Genomic DNA, 15701 nt, shown 5'->3' on the forward strand with positions numbered 1-15701 from the left:
TTTTTTTTTTTTTTTTTGGTTTTCTGCTTCCTACAGCCCTGTTTCCCTTGTTTGCCCAGCTCTCCTCTCCCTTTCCCTCCCAGGATGGCCCAGAAGGAGAACGCTTACCCCTGGTCCTACAGCCGGCAGACGGTAAGGGCTTTCCCACTTCCCCTCCCCCCACCCGCATGGGGAGTTCCTGCCTGGGGATTTGAGGTCTCGCGGAAGGGGGGGAGGGGGGGGCGATGATCCTCCAAGTCGCCCCCGTTTTTGCTCCAACGTCTGGGTCCCAAGAGTTTGCTGGCTAGAACCCGGTGTGGTCACTTCAACCGCATCCCATCAGGTGCTGCCAACTTGAACCTGACCAGCCTGTGAGGACCTCTGCAAGGGTGGAACCAGCTTGTCACGTTTAAATGACATCTGGGGCTGAGCAGACAGGTTGCAGGGTTCCCAGCCCTTATCTTGATATAATAGGCTAAGCAGGAAAGAGAAATAGACTCTGAACGGGTTTATGTAAATTTAAGATTCATAATTTGGAATTTGTCTTAATGGCCGGTGTGAAGTGAAGATCTGAAGAGATTTATTCTCCAATTCTCCTAAGATTTACAGTGGAGAGTCTACTCTGACTTGAAAGGCCACCTTTATTATATAAGACGCCCACCTATATGTGGGTCTGTTTCTGGACCCTGTTTTGTTCAGCGTGCGCGCTCGTGACTTCTGCACTGGTGTCACTGCTTGGGGATGGGTTTTTAGGGCACCAGGCTTTCTTCTCCTGGCTAAGAACAAGGAAGGGGCTCTCACTGGCTTCGCTCCCTTTTTGCTTGGGCTTTGGTGACCTGAAGCGTCCATCTGTCCCTTGTCCACCAGCTCCCGCCGACGTGGAGCACCCAGTGAGGATGTCAAGAAGGGAGGCTGAGGGGCGCCTGGGTGGCTCAGTGCGTTAAGGGACCGACTCTTGGTTGCAGCTCAGGTCATGATCTCACAGATTCCTGAGACAGCATGGAGCCTGCTTGGGACTCTCTCCCTCTCTCTACCCCTCCCCCACTCCGCTGTCTCTGTCTCTCTCAAAATAAATAAATAAACTTAAAAAAAAAAGAATGGAGGCTGAAATAGAAGCCACTGTCACACCTGCGGTGGTAGAAAAGAAAGTTGTGTATTTTACTCTGAGAAGCAGCAAGTGAGAAGTGGCCCAGGGGCATCAGCGTAACCCTCACTATCCCCGAAGCCTGGTGCTGCAAAGGGGGTAAATACTGGAATTTGTTGCAACCTTCCAGACCTCCAGGACCTTATCTACGCCTTGATAGACTGAGCTTTTTAGGAGTGTGAGGGTGCCTATGCTGATCCTTAAGTTGGGGACATTTGTTACCTGGGCCTCTACTACCCGCTGGGGTGGGGGTCGGTGCGAGTGGGTGTGGGGCTGCAGACAGACCGGACTGGAATGTGGGACAGTTTCGTGCCTGAGAATGTGGTGTGGGCCAGGGCCAGCGAGGTGAAATGTTCAGTGTTGGGGTGAGTCCTTTGCTTCTCATCTCCGGCTACCTTAGGTTGCTTATTAAGAACCCAATTTAGGGGCTCCTGGGTGGCTCAGTCTGTTAAGCGTCCAACTTTGGCTCAGGCCATGATCTCATGGTTCGAGCCCCGCATCCGGCTCTGTGCTGACAGCTCAGAGCCTGGAGCCTGCTTCCGATTCTGTGTCTCCCCCTCTCTCTGCCCCTCCCCTGCTCGTGTGCTTGTGCTCTGTCTCTCTCTCTCTCAAAACTAAATAAACATTGAAAAAAAAAAAAGAACCCATTTTATGGGCGGCTCAGTCAGTTGAGCATCTAACTTGATTTCTGCTCAGTCGTGTTCTCACCATTTGTGCGATTGAGAGCCCCGCTTTGGGCTCTGCGCTGACAGTGCAGAGCCTGATTGGGATTCTCTCTCTCTCCCTATCCCTCTGCCCTTCCCCTGCTCTCTCTCAAAATAAAAGAACATAAGAAAGAAAAAGAACCTATGTTAATACAGGGTGATGAGCAGAGCTTAGGGGGTTTGGAGCAAAACTGTGGTCTCAGTGTTCCTCTCTGAGCAGGTGGGTGGCTGGGCGGCCCTGCAGAAAGTACTGAAATGCTGCTTGCGGCACATTCCTAGCGGGTCCCTGGGACAAAGGCACCCTCAGAGCTCCCCCTGCTCCTTCTCAGACTCAGCCTGGCCTGAACACCCTGCCCCAGAGAGTCCTCCGGAAGGAGCCTGGCACCCCACCTGCCCTGGTCCTCATGAGCCGCTCCAACGCCCAGCCCACAGGTAACTGGGAACCTGGGGGAGAGGGTTGAGCGGATGGACCAGGATCTAGGGGGTGGGCGCCCGGATCAAGATGTCAAAGGAGGGCCTCAGCTTCCCTGTTGTTTGTTTAGCCGCCACAGGCCAGAAGGTGGTGGAGAACAGCGCTGGGCCCCCCAACTTCTCAATGTGAGTACCCAAGGCCTGGGGTGGCGGGAGAGGGGACGGCGGGAGAGCAAACAGGTAGAAACGAGAGAGGTAGCTGCTCAGGGCAGGAGCCAGGATGCAGGCAGGAAAGCCCGGTCCATCCTCGACTCCCTCCAGAGAAGACCAGGGCTGAGGGAGTCCCCACCTCAGGGGACTGCCCGGCCATCACTCAGCTGCCTCCCCCTGCCCCCCTCCCCCCCCCAAGCAGGCGATCCTTCACCATCGACGACTTTGAGATTGGGCGGCCTCTGGGCAAAGGCAAGTTTGGCAACGTGTACTTGGCTCGGGAGAAGAAAAGCCATTTCATCGTGGCCCTCAAAGTCCTCTTCAAGTCCCAGATAGAAAAGGAGGGCGTGGAGCACCAGCTTCGCAGGGAGATCGAAATCCAGGCCCATCTGCAGCTGGAGCCCACGCGNCCAGGCATCCCAACATCTTGCGTCTCTACAACTATTTCTACGACCGCAGAAGGATCTACTTGATTCTGGAGTACGCACCCCGCGGGGAGCTCTACAAAGAACTACAGAAGAGCCCCACANGAGACATAAAGCCAGAGAATCTGCTCTTGGGGCTCCAAGGGGAGCTAAAGATCGCCGACTTCGGCTGGTCTGTGCACGCCCCCTCCCTGAGGTGAGGCGGGGCGGGGCCCCGCCCCCNCCACCTCCTCAATCCTCCCAGGAGGAAGACGATGTGCGGCACCCTGGACTACTTGCCCCCAGAGATGATTGAAGGGCGCACGCACAACGAGAAGGTGGACCTGTGGTGCATCGGGGTCCTTTGCTATGAGCTGCTGGTGGGAAACCCGCCCTTCGAGAGCGCTTCGCACAATGAGACATATCGGCGCATCGTCAAGGTGAGGNGTCAAGGATAAAGCAGCCAGGGTGAAACTGCGGGGTCTTCTCCTTCCCCTCCTGTAGGTGGACCTGAAGTTCCCGCCATCCGTGCCTGCGGGCGCCCAGGACCTCATCTCCAAGCTGCTCAAGCATAACCCCTCCGATCGGCTGCCCCTCGCCCAGGTCTCAGCCCACCCTTGGGTCCGGGCCCACTCGCGGAGGGTGCTGCCTCCCTCCGCCCTTCAGTCTGTCCCCTGACGTGTCTCTGCCATTCACTCGGTTGTGTCTGTCTGTATGCCTGTATCTGTGTACTCGGAAGGGGGGGTACCTGGCCTGTTCCTCTGTCTGTCTTCTACCTCCTTTTTATTTAATAAAGGCTGAAGGTTTTTATAGGGATGAGTTTAGACGTTTCCAGGTGGAGACTGCTGTGCGGGGGCTTCCCTTAGAGGGAAGGGATGGAGCTGGGAGGGCACCGCACGCTGCCCCCCAGCCAGCGCCCACACCCACATTCTGTTCCCAGCACACCCCCCCTGCCCCCCCAACAGGGTTTCTTAACGTGTTCCAGCTCCCAGGGCCTGGCTGCTGGGGCCTCGGCTCCACTCTGCTGCCTTCAACACCACCCGCCTCTCCCCTCCTCTTCTCTCAACTGCGGCACCTCTAACTAAGCCTTTCCTTCTGGTTCATTCTCCACCAACCTGGAACGTTGCTGTACCTTAGACGTTGTCTTTGTTTCACTGCTCACATCTGATACAAGAGGGCTAAGGGAAGGGATGCACAGAGAGGTCACCTGGGCCACCGGAAGTCACACAGCTCGTAATGGGAGAGCCCACTTTTAGAAGTCCGTATTCACGACCGCCAGGCTAGAATGGTGTACTGACCCCTTTGCACAGCACACACATTTATTTTCTGCGCATATATAGTGCAGACCTGGGACACGAAGTGCAGTTTTTACCGCTACTGTGTGGTCTAGGAGGAAAGAACGAACGGTTCTTCTTTATCAGATTAAGGAAGGGTTTGGTTTTTTTGTCTCGGGAATAGGTATTGACTTTGACTTCCATCAAACGCTTTTTCTGCATCTGTTGATTATTTGCTCTTTTAATCGAGGTCAAGTATGTGAATAAATTTTCTTTTTTATACTCAATGTAGTTAAAAAATTTTTTTAAATGTTCTTATTTCGGGGGCGCCTGGGTGGCTCAGTCAGGTGAGTGGCCGACTTCGGCTCAGGTCATGATCTCAAGGTTTGTGAGTTCTAGCCCTGCATTGGGCTCTCTGCTGTCAGCGCAGAGCCTGCTTTGGAGCATCTCTCTCTCTCTTTCTCTCTCTGTCTGCCCCTCCCCTGCGCTCTCAAAAATAAACATTTTGCGGGGCGCCTGGGTGGCTTAGTCGGTTAAGCGTCCGACTTTCACTTGGGTCATGATCTCGCGGTTCATGGGTTCGAACCCCGCGTCGGGCTCTGTGCTGACTGCCAGCTCAGAGCCTGGAGCCTGTTTCAGTCTGTGACTCCCTCTCTCTCTGACCCTCCCCTGCTCACGCTGTCTCTCTCTCTCTCTCTCCTAGAAATAAATAAAACATTAAAAAAAATTTTTTTAAATAAAAAAATAAACATTTTGAAACAAATGAAACAATTGAATTGTAGCAGGATTCTCCCAGAGAGTCGTGACACCAAGGCTTTTTTTTTTTTTTTTTTTTTCCAGGAAGCAACTTTATTCCCGCGGGGGAGCTGCGCTCAGTAGGGTTCCTACCCAAAGAACTGAGCCCCGAACACCACGTGGTGTGGTTTTTTATATATTTTTTACTTCTTTGTCTCCCATACATGGCAACACACAAACATGTAGTCTGATTAACGTCTCATGTTACAAGGTCATGAGGGATGTTGTCACGTACACGAATAGCAAGGTTGCCTTGAGATGTTCTTTATTTTACTTTTCTTTCCTTAGGGAGGGTTAGATGTTATAAGGCCTTTTTGATTTTAAATCTCTGGTTTCTCTCTCTTTTCTTCTCTGCCAACCCCACCCTTCCAACCGCCAGTGAAACCCACCAGGTCCCAGCCCACCTTCCTGCCTCAAACTCGGCTCCTCTCTTCCTAGTTCACCCTCGACTCCGCTTTTTCCCCGTTTTGATTCCTGGCGCGTTCTCCACACCGGAAGTTAGATTAGAGTACTTGTAATAAAATCCAAACTCGTTCTCGACAAGGTCATCTACAGATTTTCAACCCTGCCCGCACATCAGACCCCCGGAGGGACTTAAAAAGAAAACAAAAATGCTCATCGCGCTGACAAATTCAAATTCAGGTTGCATTGCCCTAAGTGGTGACCCAGACATCCATCCGTTTTAAAAGTCTCAGTTGAGGGGAGCACATGGGTGCCGGGGTGGCTCAGTCGGTTAAGCGTTGGACTCCTGACTTCGGCTCAGGTCATGATTTCAAGGTTTGTGGGTTCGAGCCCTATGTCAGGTTCTGTGCTGAACCTGCTGACCCTGCTTGGGATTCTCTCTCTCTCTCTTGCTCCTTCTCTCACTGCCTCTCTTACAGAACCTGAAGAGACTCCGCCCCCTCCACGCAGCTCCAAGCTCATCTCCCAACACTAAAGCACTGGCCTCTGGCCTCCTGGCCGCTCCTTGGGCCAAATCTGTTTCCACCTCCAGGTCTTTGCTCTTGCCTCTTTCTAGAACACCACCCCGCAACCTACTTTTGAGTACTGGGAAGAATCAGTGACCTGTGTCATGACCTTCTGTCAGTGACGTTCCCTTTTTTTTTTAAATATTTTTTTATTTATTTCTAGGAGAGAGAGAGAGACAGCGTGAGCAGGGGAGGGTCAGAGAGAGAGGGAGTCACAGACTGAAACAGGCTCCAGGCTCTGAGCTGGCAGTCAGCACAGAGCCCGACGCGGGGCTCGAACCCACGAACTGCGAGATCATGACCTAAACGAAAGTCGGACGCTTAACCGACTAAGCCACCCAGGCGCCCCAGTGACGTTCCCTTTTCTAAAGGCTTCCTCTCCTTACTCATGAACATTCTACCTGTTTCAGTAAAACCCGCCCCCTTAATGACGTGAGACTATGACCATTCTATACCCCACATAACACGACATTCCACCCCTCCTCCCACTCGACAAACACCCTACTTCACAAACCCTACAAAGAACACCAGGGCCTGTGTCCTGGGGCGTGGGGTGGAGGGAACAAGTGTCCTAGTTGATGTTTTCAGTAAAGCTATCCTTACTCAGAGTCCAGCTGACTGGGAGCATTTGTCTCTTTGAGTACTTGATGCTCACCTTACCTTTCTGCTGAACAAGACGATGACAGAAAAGAGAAACGAAAAGCCACCCCCTCTTCTTTTGGGGGGGAATCTGGTTGTGTCCTGCTGGTAGATTGACAGATATTTCGCTCTCGAAAGCCGATCTGCATTTCTGTGGGTGGTGCCGCGCTGGCAAGACTGGTAAGGGGTGATCTGCTCCGTCACTGTGGTCTGGGGGGTGGGGAGGGGAGCTCTATGGAGGAATGAGCTTTCGCTTCTGGCTAGCACACTTTCCCCACTGGTTTTTAGCCATGGGACCTTGGCCGAGTTGTTTAATCTTTATGAACATTCAAGTTGGAAAGAACGATCCTACCTTGCTTATAACATAGTCTGTTCTCAAGGGCAGTAGTAACTAGATGTACAAATCTGGTCTCGGGCACCTGGGTGGCTCAGTTGGTTAAACATCGGGCTCTTGGTTTCGGCTGGGGTTTGTGGGTTTGAGCCCCGCATGGGGCTCTGACAGTGTGGAGCCTGCTTGGGATTCTCTCTGTCTCTCCCTCTCTCTCTGCCCCTCTCCTGCTCGATCGATCTCTCTCTCTCTCTCTCAAAATAAATAAATAAACTTATTTTTTTAATGTTTTATTTATTTCTAGGAGAGAGAGAGAGAGCGAGCGTGAGCAGGGGAGGATCAGAGAGAGAGGGAGTCACAGACCGAAACAGGCTCCAGGCTCTGAGCTGGCAGTCAGCACAGAGCCCGACGCGGGGCTCGAACCCACGAACCGCGAGATCATGACCTAAGCGAAAGTTGGACGCTCAACCGACTAAGCCACCCAGGCGCCCCTAAATAAACTTATTTTTAAAAAAGATACATAGAACAGAAAATGATATAAAAGCGGGAAAACATTCCCCAGAGAACATATAGAGATGGCAAAGAAACACATGAAAAGATTTTCAACATCGTTGTAAATTAGTTATTAGGGAACATAAGTTAAAAGGATGAGACGTTACTAAATGCCTACCAGAATGGCTAAAAGAAGGAAGACAGACAAGCCCTAATGGGTTTGCTTCTAGGGTTTCAAAGGAATGGAAAATAAAATTCCCTTTCCCACCCAGGAGATAAATCCCCCCACACCGGCTGCATCTCAAGGAAGTGGCTTTCTAAGTTTGGAATAGGTTGAGGCCATGTTTCCGCAGAGCCCCTATACCTGAGTGAGCTGTGCAGAGTCCCAAACCCTGAATGGTCTTATCTAGGGCATCGCTTTTTCTACCCAGATTTATATTTTGTGCACTTCAGCTGATCACAGGAATGAACGAATCTAATAGTTGGGAAAGCTGTATTCGTGTCACACCCTGTCTCCCAAGGGACGTGGCTTGAAACAGAACTGAGTGGTATTGATCTGACTGACCTCTAATGCTATGAAACTAGCTCCTGGGATAGCCCGATGCGTGGCAGACATTCTGCCCACGGGGACAGCTAAGGTCGAGACAGATTGGCAGTCATGTGTTCGGAAGCATAGCGTGAGAAGTTTCTCGGGGCTACATGGGTAGGAATCGGCTGGTTGGGATTCGGAGGGACTATCAGTGGACACCCAGAAAGACGGTCAGCCCCCAAAACAGCAGCCAGGGACATATACCCGCGGAGAATGTCACAGAGAAAACTGAACTAAAATCCGGGGAGCCAATCAAATGCAGAGAATATGGACACAGAATAATGTACAAGAAACGGACTAAAAGATTGGTGGTTTTTGAGGCTCGATGGAACATAAAATTCAGAGGATTATCTTTGTTTGTATTTCCTGTTAATGTTATATAGTTTTAACTAGTGTGTTTATCTTTATGAATACGCCTACATACACGTGATTTCACTTTATTTTTTTTTACATGATTTCATTTTAAAATTTAAAAAAAAGATTGACAGAGAGCGATAGAACATAGAGATGGAAGGAAACTGGGCCCTCGGTGATTTTGTTGAGCTACTGAATTTACCGACCCTGGAGACCTTGACCATCTTCCTGTTATATGCGTCTTTGGCTGATTTGCTTGTAAGATCAAGGGTTATTAACAATTTGTCATATATTTGGCCGAGATTTGTTTTCCTCTCTGCAATTCATCTTTTAATGTAGTTTATACTTCCCAGCAGCCCTTAGCGCAAGAGGTAGCAAACTATCTGTGAAAGTCTGGGGAGTAAATCACTACCTCTGTGGGCCATTGGTATTCTGTTGAAGCTACTCAGCTTTGCCATTACGGCACGAAAGCGACGATAGACAGTTCTTCAATGAGTGGACCTGCTGTATTCCAATAAAATGTATGGATGCTGAAATCTGAATTTCATATAATTATATGAATTTTCTTTTTTTTAATGTTTTTATTTATTTCTGAGAGATAGAGAGGCAGACAGCGTGAGCAGGGGAGGGTCAGAGAGAGAGGGAGACACAATCTAAAACAGGCTCCAAGCTCTGAGCTAGCTGTCAGCACAGAGCCCGAGTGGGGTTCAAACCCACGAACCATGAGATCATGACCTGAGCCGAAGTCGGACACTTAACCGACTGAGCCACCCAGGCGCCCCTGAGTTTTCATATCTTTTATTTTTTCAGCCATCTAATCATGTAAAAACCATTATCGGCTCACAAGCCATAAAAAACTGGAGGCGAGGGGTGCCTGGGTGGCTCACTTGGTTAAGTGCTCCACTCTTGGTTTCGGCTCAGGCCATGATCTGGTGGTTCATGAGTTTGAGGCCTGCACTGGGCTCTGCCCTGATGGTGCAGAGCCTGCTTGGGATTCTCAATCTCTCTCTGCCCCTTCCCTGCTTGCTCTCTCGCTCTCTATCCAAATAAATGAATAAGCCTAAAAAATAAATGGGCGGGGCGCCTGGGTGGCTTAGTCGGTTAAGCATCTGACTTTTGTCTAGGTCACGATCTCGCGGTTCGTGGGTTCGAGCCCCGCGTCGGGCTCTGTGCTGACTGAAGGCTCAGAGCCTGGAGTCTGTTTCAGTCTGTGACTCCCTCTCTCTCTGACCCTCCCCTGCTCACTCTCTCTCTCTCTCTCTCTCTCTCCTAGAAATAAATAAAACGTTAAAAAAATAAATAAATGGGCGTGAGCTGGATTTGGCCCATGGCCCTACCTCACTGACCTAATGAAGTGCATACTGTGGTGCCTCCCCCACAGCCCCTGCCCTCTCCCCCCCCGCCTTCTCCCCCCACTGTGCTGCAGCCAGGTTTGGAGGGAACTGACCTGTCCCCAAGCTCTAGGAGGAGCAGACTGTGTAGTAAACAGAACGCCACAGTGACCACAGGCGAATATTCGTTCAGGCTCCAAGATCCCTGAGAAAACTCGAGATCAAGATTTAAAATAACCCAAGAGAACTTGAGTGAAATACCCTTGGGAATGTGGGCTGTTCTTTTTTTTTTTTTTTAATGTTTTATTTATTTCTAGGAAAGAGACAGCGTGAGCCGGGGAGGGTAAGAGAGAGAGGGAGTCACAGACTGAAACAGGCTCCAGGCTCTGAGCTGGCAGTCAGCACAGAGCCCGACGTGGGGCTCGAACCCACGAACCGCGAGATCACGACCTAGGCGAAAGTCGGACGCTCAACCGACTAAGCCACCCAGGCGCCCCAGGGCTGTTCTTTAGTACACAAATAGGGATTTTTTTGCCTAAGAGAAGCCAGGAGTAAACGGCACATAATACTCTCCTCTTTGTATTTCATCATCCCATAACGCTTCCTATCATACCTTGTTTTTCTGCTGAGACCATTCCTGCGAGGTGTTTACCAGAGGTACATTGTTGCCACTCTCTCTAAGCTCTTGTTGATTCATATCTCTGTGAAGGTATATGCGATGATGCAAAATAAAGCTCTGGACCTCTGGCTGTCCGTTCGGGGTCCCCTGTACTCCGCTATACTGTCGTCTCTTTCTCTCAATTCCTTCGCCACCGCAGGTCCCCGATCCTTTGAGGTCGACATAACTGTTTTAACCTAATAATAAGTTGATTCTTGTCTTTAACCTAATAAGTTGATTCTTGTCATCTTGGTAGAGTGATGGCTTCTGGACTCAGTCCAAAGCCAATCACATCCTGGCCCGAGGGACTAAATCGACATCTGAACCAGTTGAGGCCACTAAGATGCAAAGGGAGATTAGCTGGGGCCTTGGGGAAAGACGTGTCCTTGTTCTTGCGCGAGGCCTAATGGAAGCTATTCCTTTCTCCCTTTCTGGAAGATGTGGGAGATGGGCTATCATTCCCACATGGGATGAGTCCTATCATTCAGGGTTCCTGGTTGCAGGAAACAGAAAGTAATTCGGTGCAATTTGAGGATAAATGGACTTTATTATGAGCATCCTGGGTAGTTCGCAGACTCTATAGGAGCACTAGAAATCTCTAGAAGGAGGAGCTTGGAGTCTGCACAGTCAAGGAAAATGCTACCGCAGAAGCGCAGTGGAGCCGGAGCCGTGTGCCAGGAAACCGGAGAAAGGGGTGGCTTGGCATTTCAGCTTCTGTAGTGGGAGATGGGCTCTGCCTGATGAGGTGGGAGGGTCCTTCAACACTGAGATTCGGCTCTTGGGAGACCAAAAAGGGTGACAAATGACCCCTGTCACGGACGGACTGAAGGTTTTTGTCAGTCCAAAATTCCTGGGTTGAAGCGCCACCCCCCAAAGTGATGGTATTTGGAGGCGGGGCCTTTGGAGGTAATTAGGGTTTAGATGACGTAATCGGGGTGGGGTCCTTATGCTAGGATTGGTCCCTTTATTTTATTTTCTTTTAATGTGTTATTTATTTCTGAGAGAAAGAGAGAGAGATAAACAGCGTGAGCAGGGGAGGGGCAGAGAGAGAGGGAGACACAGAATCTGAAACAGGTTCCAGGCTCTGAGCTGGCGGTCAGCACAGAGCCTGACGCGGGGCTCAAACCCATAAACCGTGAGATCATGACCTGAGCTGAAGCTGGACGCTTCACTGACTAAGCCGCCCAGGCACCCCGATTGGTGCCTTTATAAGCAGAAGCTGAGAGCTAGCTTTCTTTGTGGTGTGAGACACCTGGAGAAGACAGGAAATGGGGGCCCCTGGACATGTAGAAGTGTCTGATGTACTGTCCATTGTTGAAGACACCTGGTTTTGGTATTTTGTTACAGGAGCCCAAGAAGACTTATACAACCTCCAAAGAATGACAAACAACATAGCCATTTTGCCACCATCAGGAAGCACACTTGGAGTAAAGCTGCCCCCATAGACCGAAATTAGGTCCTTAGTGACATCCTTAGCCCACTGGACACGGGCTTCTCTGATGCGTGCTCCGTCTTGAGACCATTATTGCACGACGCAACGCAGTCCCCTTCTTTTAACCCTGTGGCTGGTTCAACTTGCACTTTTCTATCACTTGCTGGATAAAGAGCCCCTGCCTGCTGAGGGGTGAAGGGAAGACAAGGTGTGGGGGGCGGGGTGACAGTTCCAGAGAGGTGGTTTAAGCTTAGAGTAGACCACTGGCCTGAGAGTTTATTAATCAGGACTCTGGGTGCAAGTCACAGAAACACATCTTGAATGCATTCAAGTCACAAAGGAGAAATTAGTGGTTTGAGAGTTTATTAATCAGGACTCTGGGCGCAAGTCACAGAAACACATCTTGAATGCGTTCAAGTCACAAAGGAGAAATTAGTGGTTTGGGGTCATTTACTGAATACATATTATATGCTGGGCATTGTGCTAAGCACTGAGGATACAGATCAAAACAGACGGGAAACAACCTTACCCTCCCGGAGCTTACATGAGCAAATAAACAAATACAGGGTGTGTTAGATGGCAGTAAGGGCTGTGCACAAAAGGAAGGGAAGGGAAATTGGGAATTACTGGGGAAAGTGGCTGCAGTTTTAAACAGGTGGTCAGGGGAGGCCTCACTGAAAAGGCGGTATTTGAATAAGGAACTGAGGCTGACATTTTCCGAAAGAAAAAAACAAAAGAAAAGAAAAGAAAAAAGGAAAGGAAAGGGAAGGAAGGAAGGAAGGGAGGGAAAGCAAGATCAAGTGTAAATCCCTGAAACAGCGTTGGAGGAACAGTGTGGAGGCCGGCAGTGTGGCTCCGGCAAGACCAGCGAAGGGAAGAGAAGGAAGAGATGGGATCAGAATGGTATCAGGGCTCCGATCCTCACGCAGAGCCATTCATTTCTTGAATATTTTACCTCGTGGCAAAATCACACGCCATCCTCCAAGCGGAGAGATGCTCATACGTGGAGGGGACCGGAGGCAGCGAACACAGTGGCAAAAGCACAGCAAAGCCCTGAAGCCTCCTGCTTCGTGGTCCTTCGGGAGCCTCTCTGGCCGGTGCCTGCGCCAGGTCTGTGCGCCGAGCAGGATGATGCAACTCGGACCATCCGAGTTCTGGCGAGGGTTCTGCTTTCGTCGCTCCTGACGGACTGCGGGTGGTTCAATCCCGACGGTCCGAGCAGGACAGACTCTTTTCATCCCCCACAAACTCCCCTAGGGGCCGCATCTCTCGTGCCCGCTCGGTGGGTCCGCTAAGCAACAATTGTGGGCGTGACACTTGCGGGTGGAAAGTGTCTGAGCCCGACCCGGGAGGACTGGGGCATTTCGGGGCCTTGATCTTTAAGATTTGCCCCGCCTCCTCCTGAAGGGGCGGAGCGACGAGGGCAGCCGTCCCCGCCTTCGCACCACCAGGCCGGCTCTCACGTGGGTTGGGCCGCTCAGTAACAGCTCTTCTTCCGGGACTTCCTGGTCGCCGCGACCAATCGGAGTGCTCTTCCTGTCCTGACCATTGTCAGCCGGCTGCCAATCGCGCGCCTCTACCAACGCCCCTTAAAGGCGCCGTCGACTCCGTCTGAGCCGTGGCGGATCAGTTTCTCGGTTCCTACCCCCAGCTGCGGCATGGAGTCGTCCCGGGGGCGGCCTGGGCCCGAGGCGGACCTCCCGGCAGTGGGGGGACAGCAAGCCGCGATCTTTGGCCGCGGGCCGGGCCGAACGCCCTCTGAGCCGCCCTCAGGCCTCCCGGCGACTCGGAAGGAAGAGGCCGAAAACGTTGGGGGTGCGAGCCGCCACCCCGGGGCGTCCCCGGAGACTTCCAGCCGCGGCGCCGTCCACCCGGCCGAGTGGGAGGCTCGGGACGNCCCCGCGCGGCCCTGCGCGGCGCCCGCGCCGACTCCTGCCATCCCCCCCATCGACCCCGACGTGCTGCGGGACCTGGAGCGGCTGAGCTGGGAGCTGGGCGGCAGGGTGGACCGCCTGCTGCGCGGGCTGGGCGGCGCGGTGCAGGAGCTGACAGCGCTTAGCGTGGGCTGCATCCAGACCTACCGCGACGCCGTGGACTCCCTGGGCGAGGCCGTGGACATGAGCATCAAGGGCATGTACACCCTGCTGGCCCGCTGTGAGGAGCTCGAGCGCGCGCTGCAGCCAGTTCAGGGGCTGGCGCGCCAAGTCCGGGATATCCGACGCACCTTGGAGGTGTTGGAGGCCCTGTGCAAGTGACCGGGAGGGCTGGAGGGGGCTGGCCAAGCCGGGCCCCAGCGGGATCCTACGGACGCGAGGAGCCCTGGTGGGAACTGCCCTCCGAGGGGAGGCCTATATACTGGAGGCTCTTCCTGATGCATTTAGCAGGCCTGCGACCACTCGCTGGGCCCTATCCAGGTGTATATGGGGGAGTCCTAAAGCCTTTCCCGGTAGGAGAGGATGATGCTCTGCTTCTGTTAAGTTGGCCATCTGTAGCTACCTTGTTCTCAACTCTCTTCTCCAGCTAGAGCACCGTCTCTGGGAACCCAGGGCTTTGGGTCTCGGCTTGGGAGACATGACTGCCATGCGTGGTCCAAAAACGGAGAACAGAGGAGGCCCCAGCCCCCACTGTGGCCGCCCTGACCCCCGTGGTCACATCTCAGGTGCCAGGGGCTGTGGGAACTTGAGCGGTCCTTGGCCACACACCGTGCAGACAGGGAGGCACTTCTGCAGATGGGTAACGCCCTGCTTCTGCCCTCTGGCCCCCTACCATCCCACCTCCCCAGCCAGACCCCGGGGCGGAGCTAGTCGGAATGAATTGCATGGTAGAGACGGTGAGGTGGGAGGGGTCTCGCTGCTCTCAGGGTTCAGGCAGAATTGTTGCTGGTTTTGAAGCCCACCTGTCGTGGGGTGTTCCAATCGGTTTTGGCTTTCTGAGTTTTCGTGGAATTAAAGTACTGCTGCTAAGGCTCTGGTGTGACTGTGTGGCCTTAACAGCGCCATAAGCGGAAGGAATGGGGATGAGGGTCGGTCTTTTTCACGGAGCTCTCTTGGCGGTTGCTGGGAGGGAGCGGGATCCAGGCTACCTGGGCAAGGGCATGGCTCCTGCCCTTAGGCAGCCCTGGCATCTGAGAGGACGTGCAAGACACAGACATGGGCTCGACGATCCAGTAAAAGAAATACAAGCAGGGTGCCCCGCTACAGAAAGGGAAGGGGTCCTCTTAGATCTGGAAGCAGACCCACGGGGACTGGGTGACTTCTTGGCTGGGGAGGAACCTGTTACCTCCATTGCTGATCCCATCTCCCACACGCCGCTCAGTGTCCTCTTCGTCCTAATCTCTCCAAGACTTCTGTTCACAGTTCATATAATAAGATCCAGGAGCCCCAGGTTATGGGCAGGAGAGTTACAAATAAAGATAACAGAAAAAACCTCCAGTTTTATTCAACTTTCCTCCTCCCCCCACCAAGGCAGTAGCATCTTGGATTGAATTTCAACACGTTTCTATTTTGGGTGTCAAAAGTCTGGGATTCAAAACGTTGCTGTACAAATCTTCCCCCGCAACAAGAAATTAGCGGTACTAAGTTTAAAAAAGAAAAAAGAAAGAAAGAAAAAGGTCTGTTGGCCCGTACGGGGATCGAACCCGCGACCTTGGCGTTATTAGCACCACGCTCTAACCAACTGAGCTAACCGGCCAGTTGACGTCGACGTCTCAACCTGGACCTATGTAGATTTTATATTACTGGTGCATCCTGTCTTCAGGAAAATTTAAGAAATGGATAGGATCCTTTGCGGGGACGTGAAAAGAATATGCGTAGAATCACCAGGTACTTCGAGAAACAACAGCAAGACGCAAGTGCCGGCGGATACACATGCCCCTCCGTGCTCGGCTGCAGGTCGGGGGCGATGGGCACTGAGCGGTGTGCGCGCTATTGACCGGAAACGCCAGGTGCGGAAAGCGCCGCCCGGGGACTCCTGGTGGCTTCCCGGGCAGA

General features: G+C 52.3%; 2 protein-coding genes, 1 non-coding gene and 1 pseudogene across 3 annotated transcripts in view; 3 read left to right on the forward strand and 1 right to left on the reverse strand.

The window, feature by feature from the left end:
• Positions 1-4413, forward strand: part of AURKB (aurora kinase B) — a 4667-nt gene extending 254 nt beyond the window's left edge. The window contains 7 exon segments of the mRNA XM_077746846.1: positions 84-132; positions 2157-2259; positions 2370-2424; positions 2648-2843; positions 2846-3069; positions 3118-3292; positions 3357-4413. Of these exon segments, the coding sequence (XP_077602972.1) occupies positions 85-132; positions 2157-2259; positions 2370-2424; positions 2648-2843; positions 2846-3069; positions 3118-3292; positions 3357-3530 (975 nt within the window). The 5' untranslated portion in view covers position 84 and the 3' untranslated portion in view covers positions 3531-4413.
• Positions 4414-7562: 3149 nt separating this feature from the next.
• LOC144217194 (DNA-directed RNA polymerases I, II, and III subunit RPABC4 pseudogene) lies at positions 7563-13257 on the forward strand (annotated as a pseudogene).
• A 24-nt stretch (positions 13258-13281) lies between these two features.
• On the forward strand, positions 13282-14676 carry BORCS6 (BLOC-1 related complex subunit 6). The gene has a single exon (XM_077746601.1). The coding sequence runs from the start codon at positions 13371-13373 to the stop codon at positions 13965-13967; it is 597 nt and encodes a 198-aa protein (XP_077602727.1). The 5' UTR covers positions 13282-13370; the 3' UTR covers positions 13968-14676.
• A 652-nt stretch (positions 14677-15328) lies between these two features.
• On the reverse strand, positions 15329-15402 carry TRNAI-AAU (transfer RNA isoleucine (anticodon AAU)). Its single transcript has one exon. It is a non-coding gene; the product is annotated as a tRNA-Ile (tRNA).
• Positions 15403-15701: the final 299 nt, after the last annotated feature.

The sequence above is a fragment of the Crocuta crocuta genome, unplaced genomic scaffold (assembly GCF_008692635.1).
Source record: "Crocuta crocuta isolate KB4526 unplaced genomic scaffold, BGI_CrCroc_1.0 scaffold139, whole genome shotgun sequence".
Classification (NCBI taxonomy): Eukaryota; Metazoa; Chordata; class Mammalia; order Carnivora; family Hyaenidae; genus Crocuta; species Crocuta crocuta.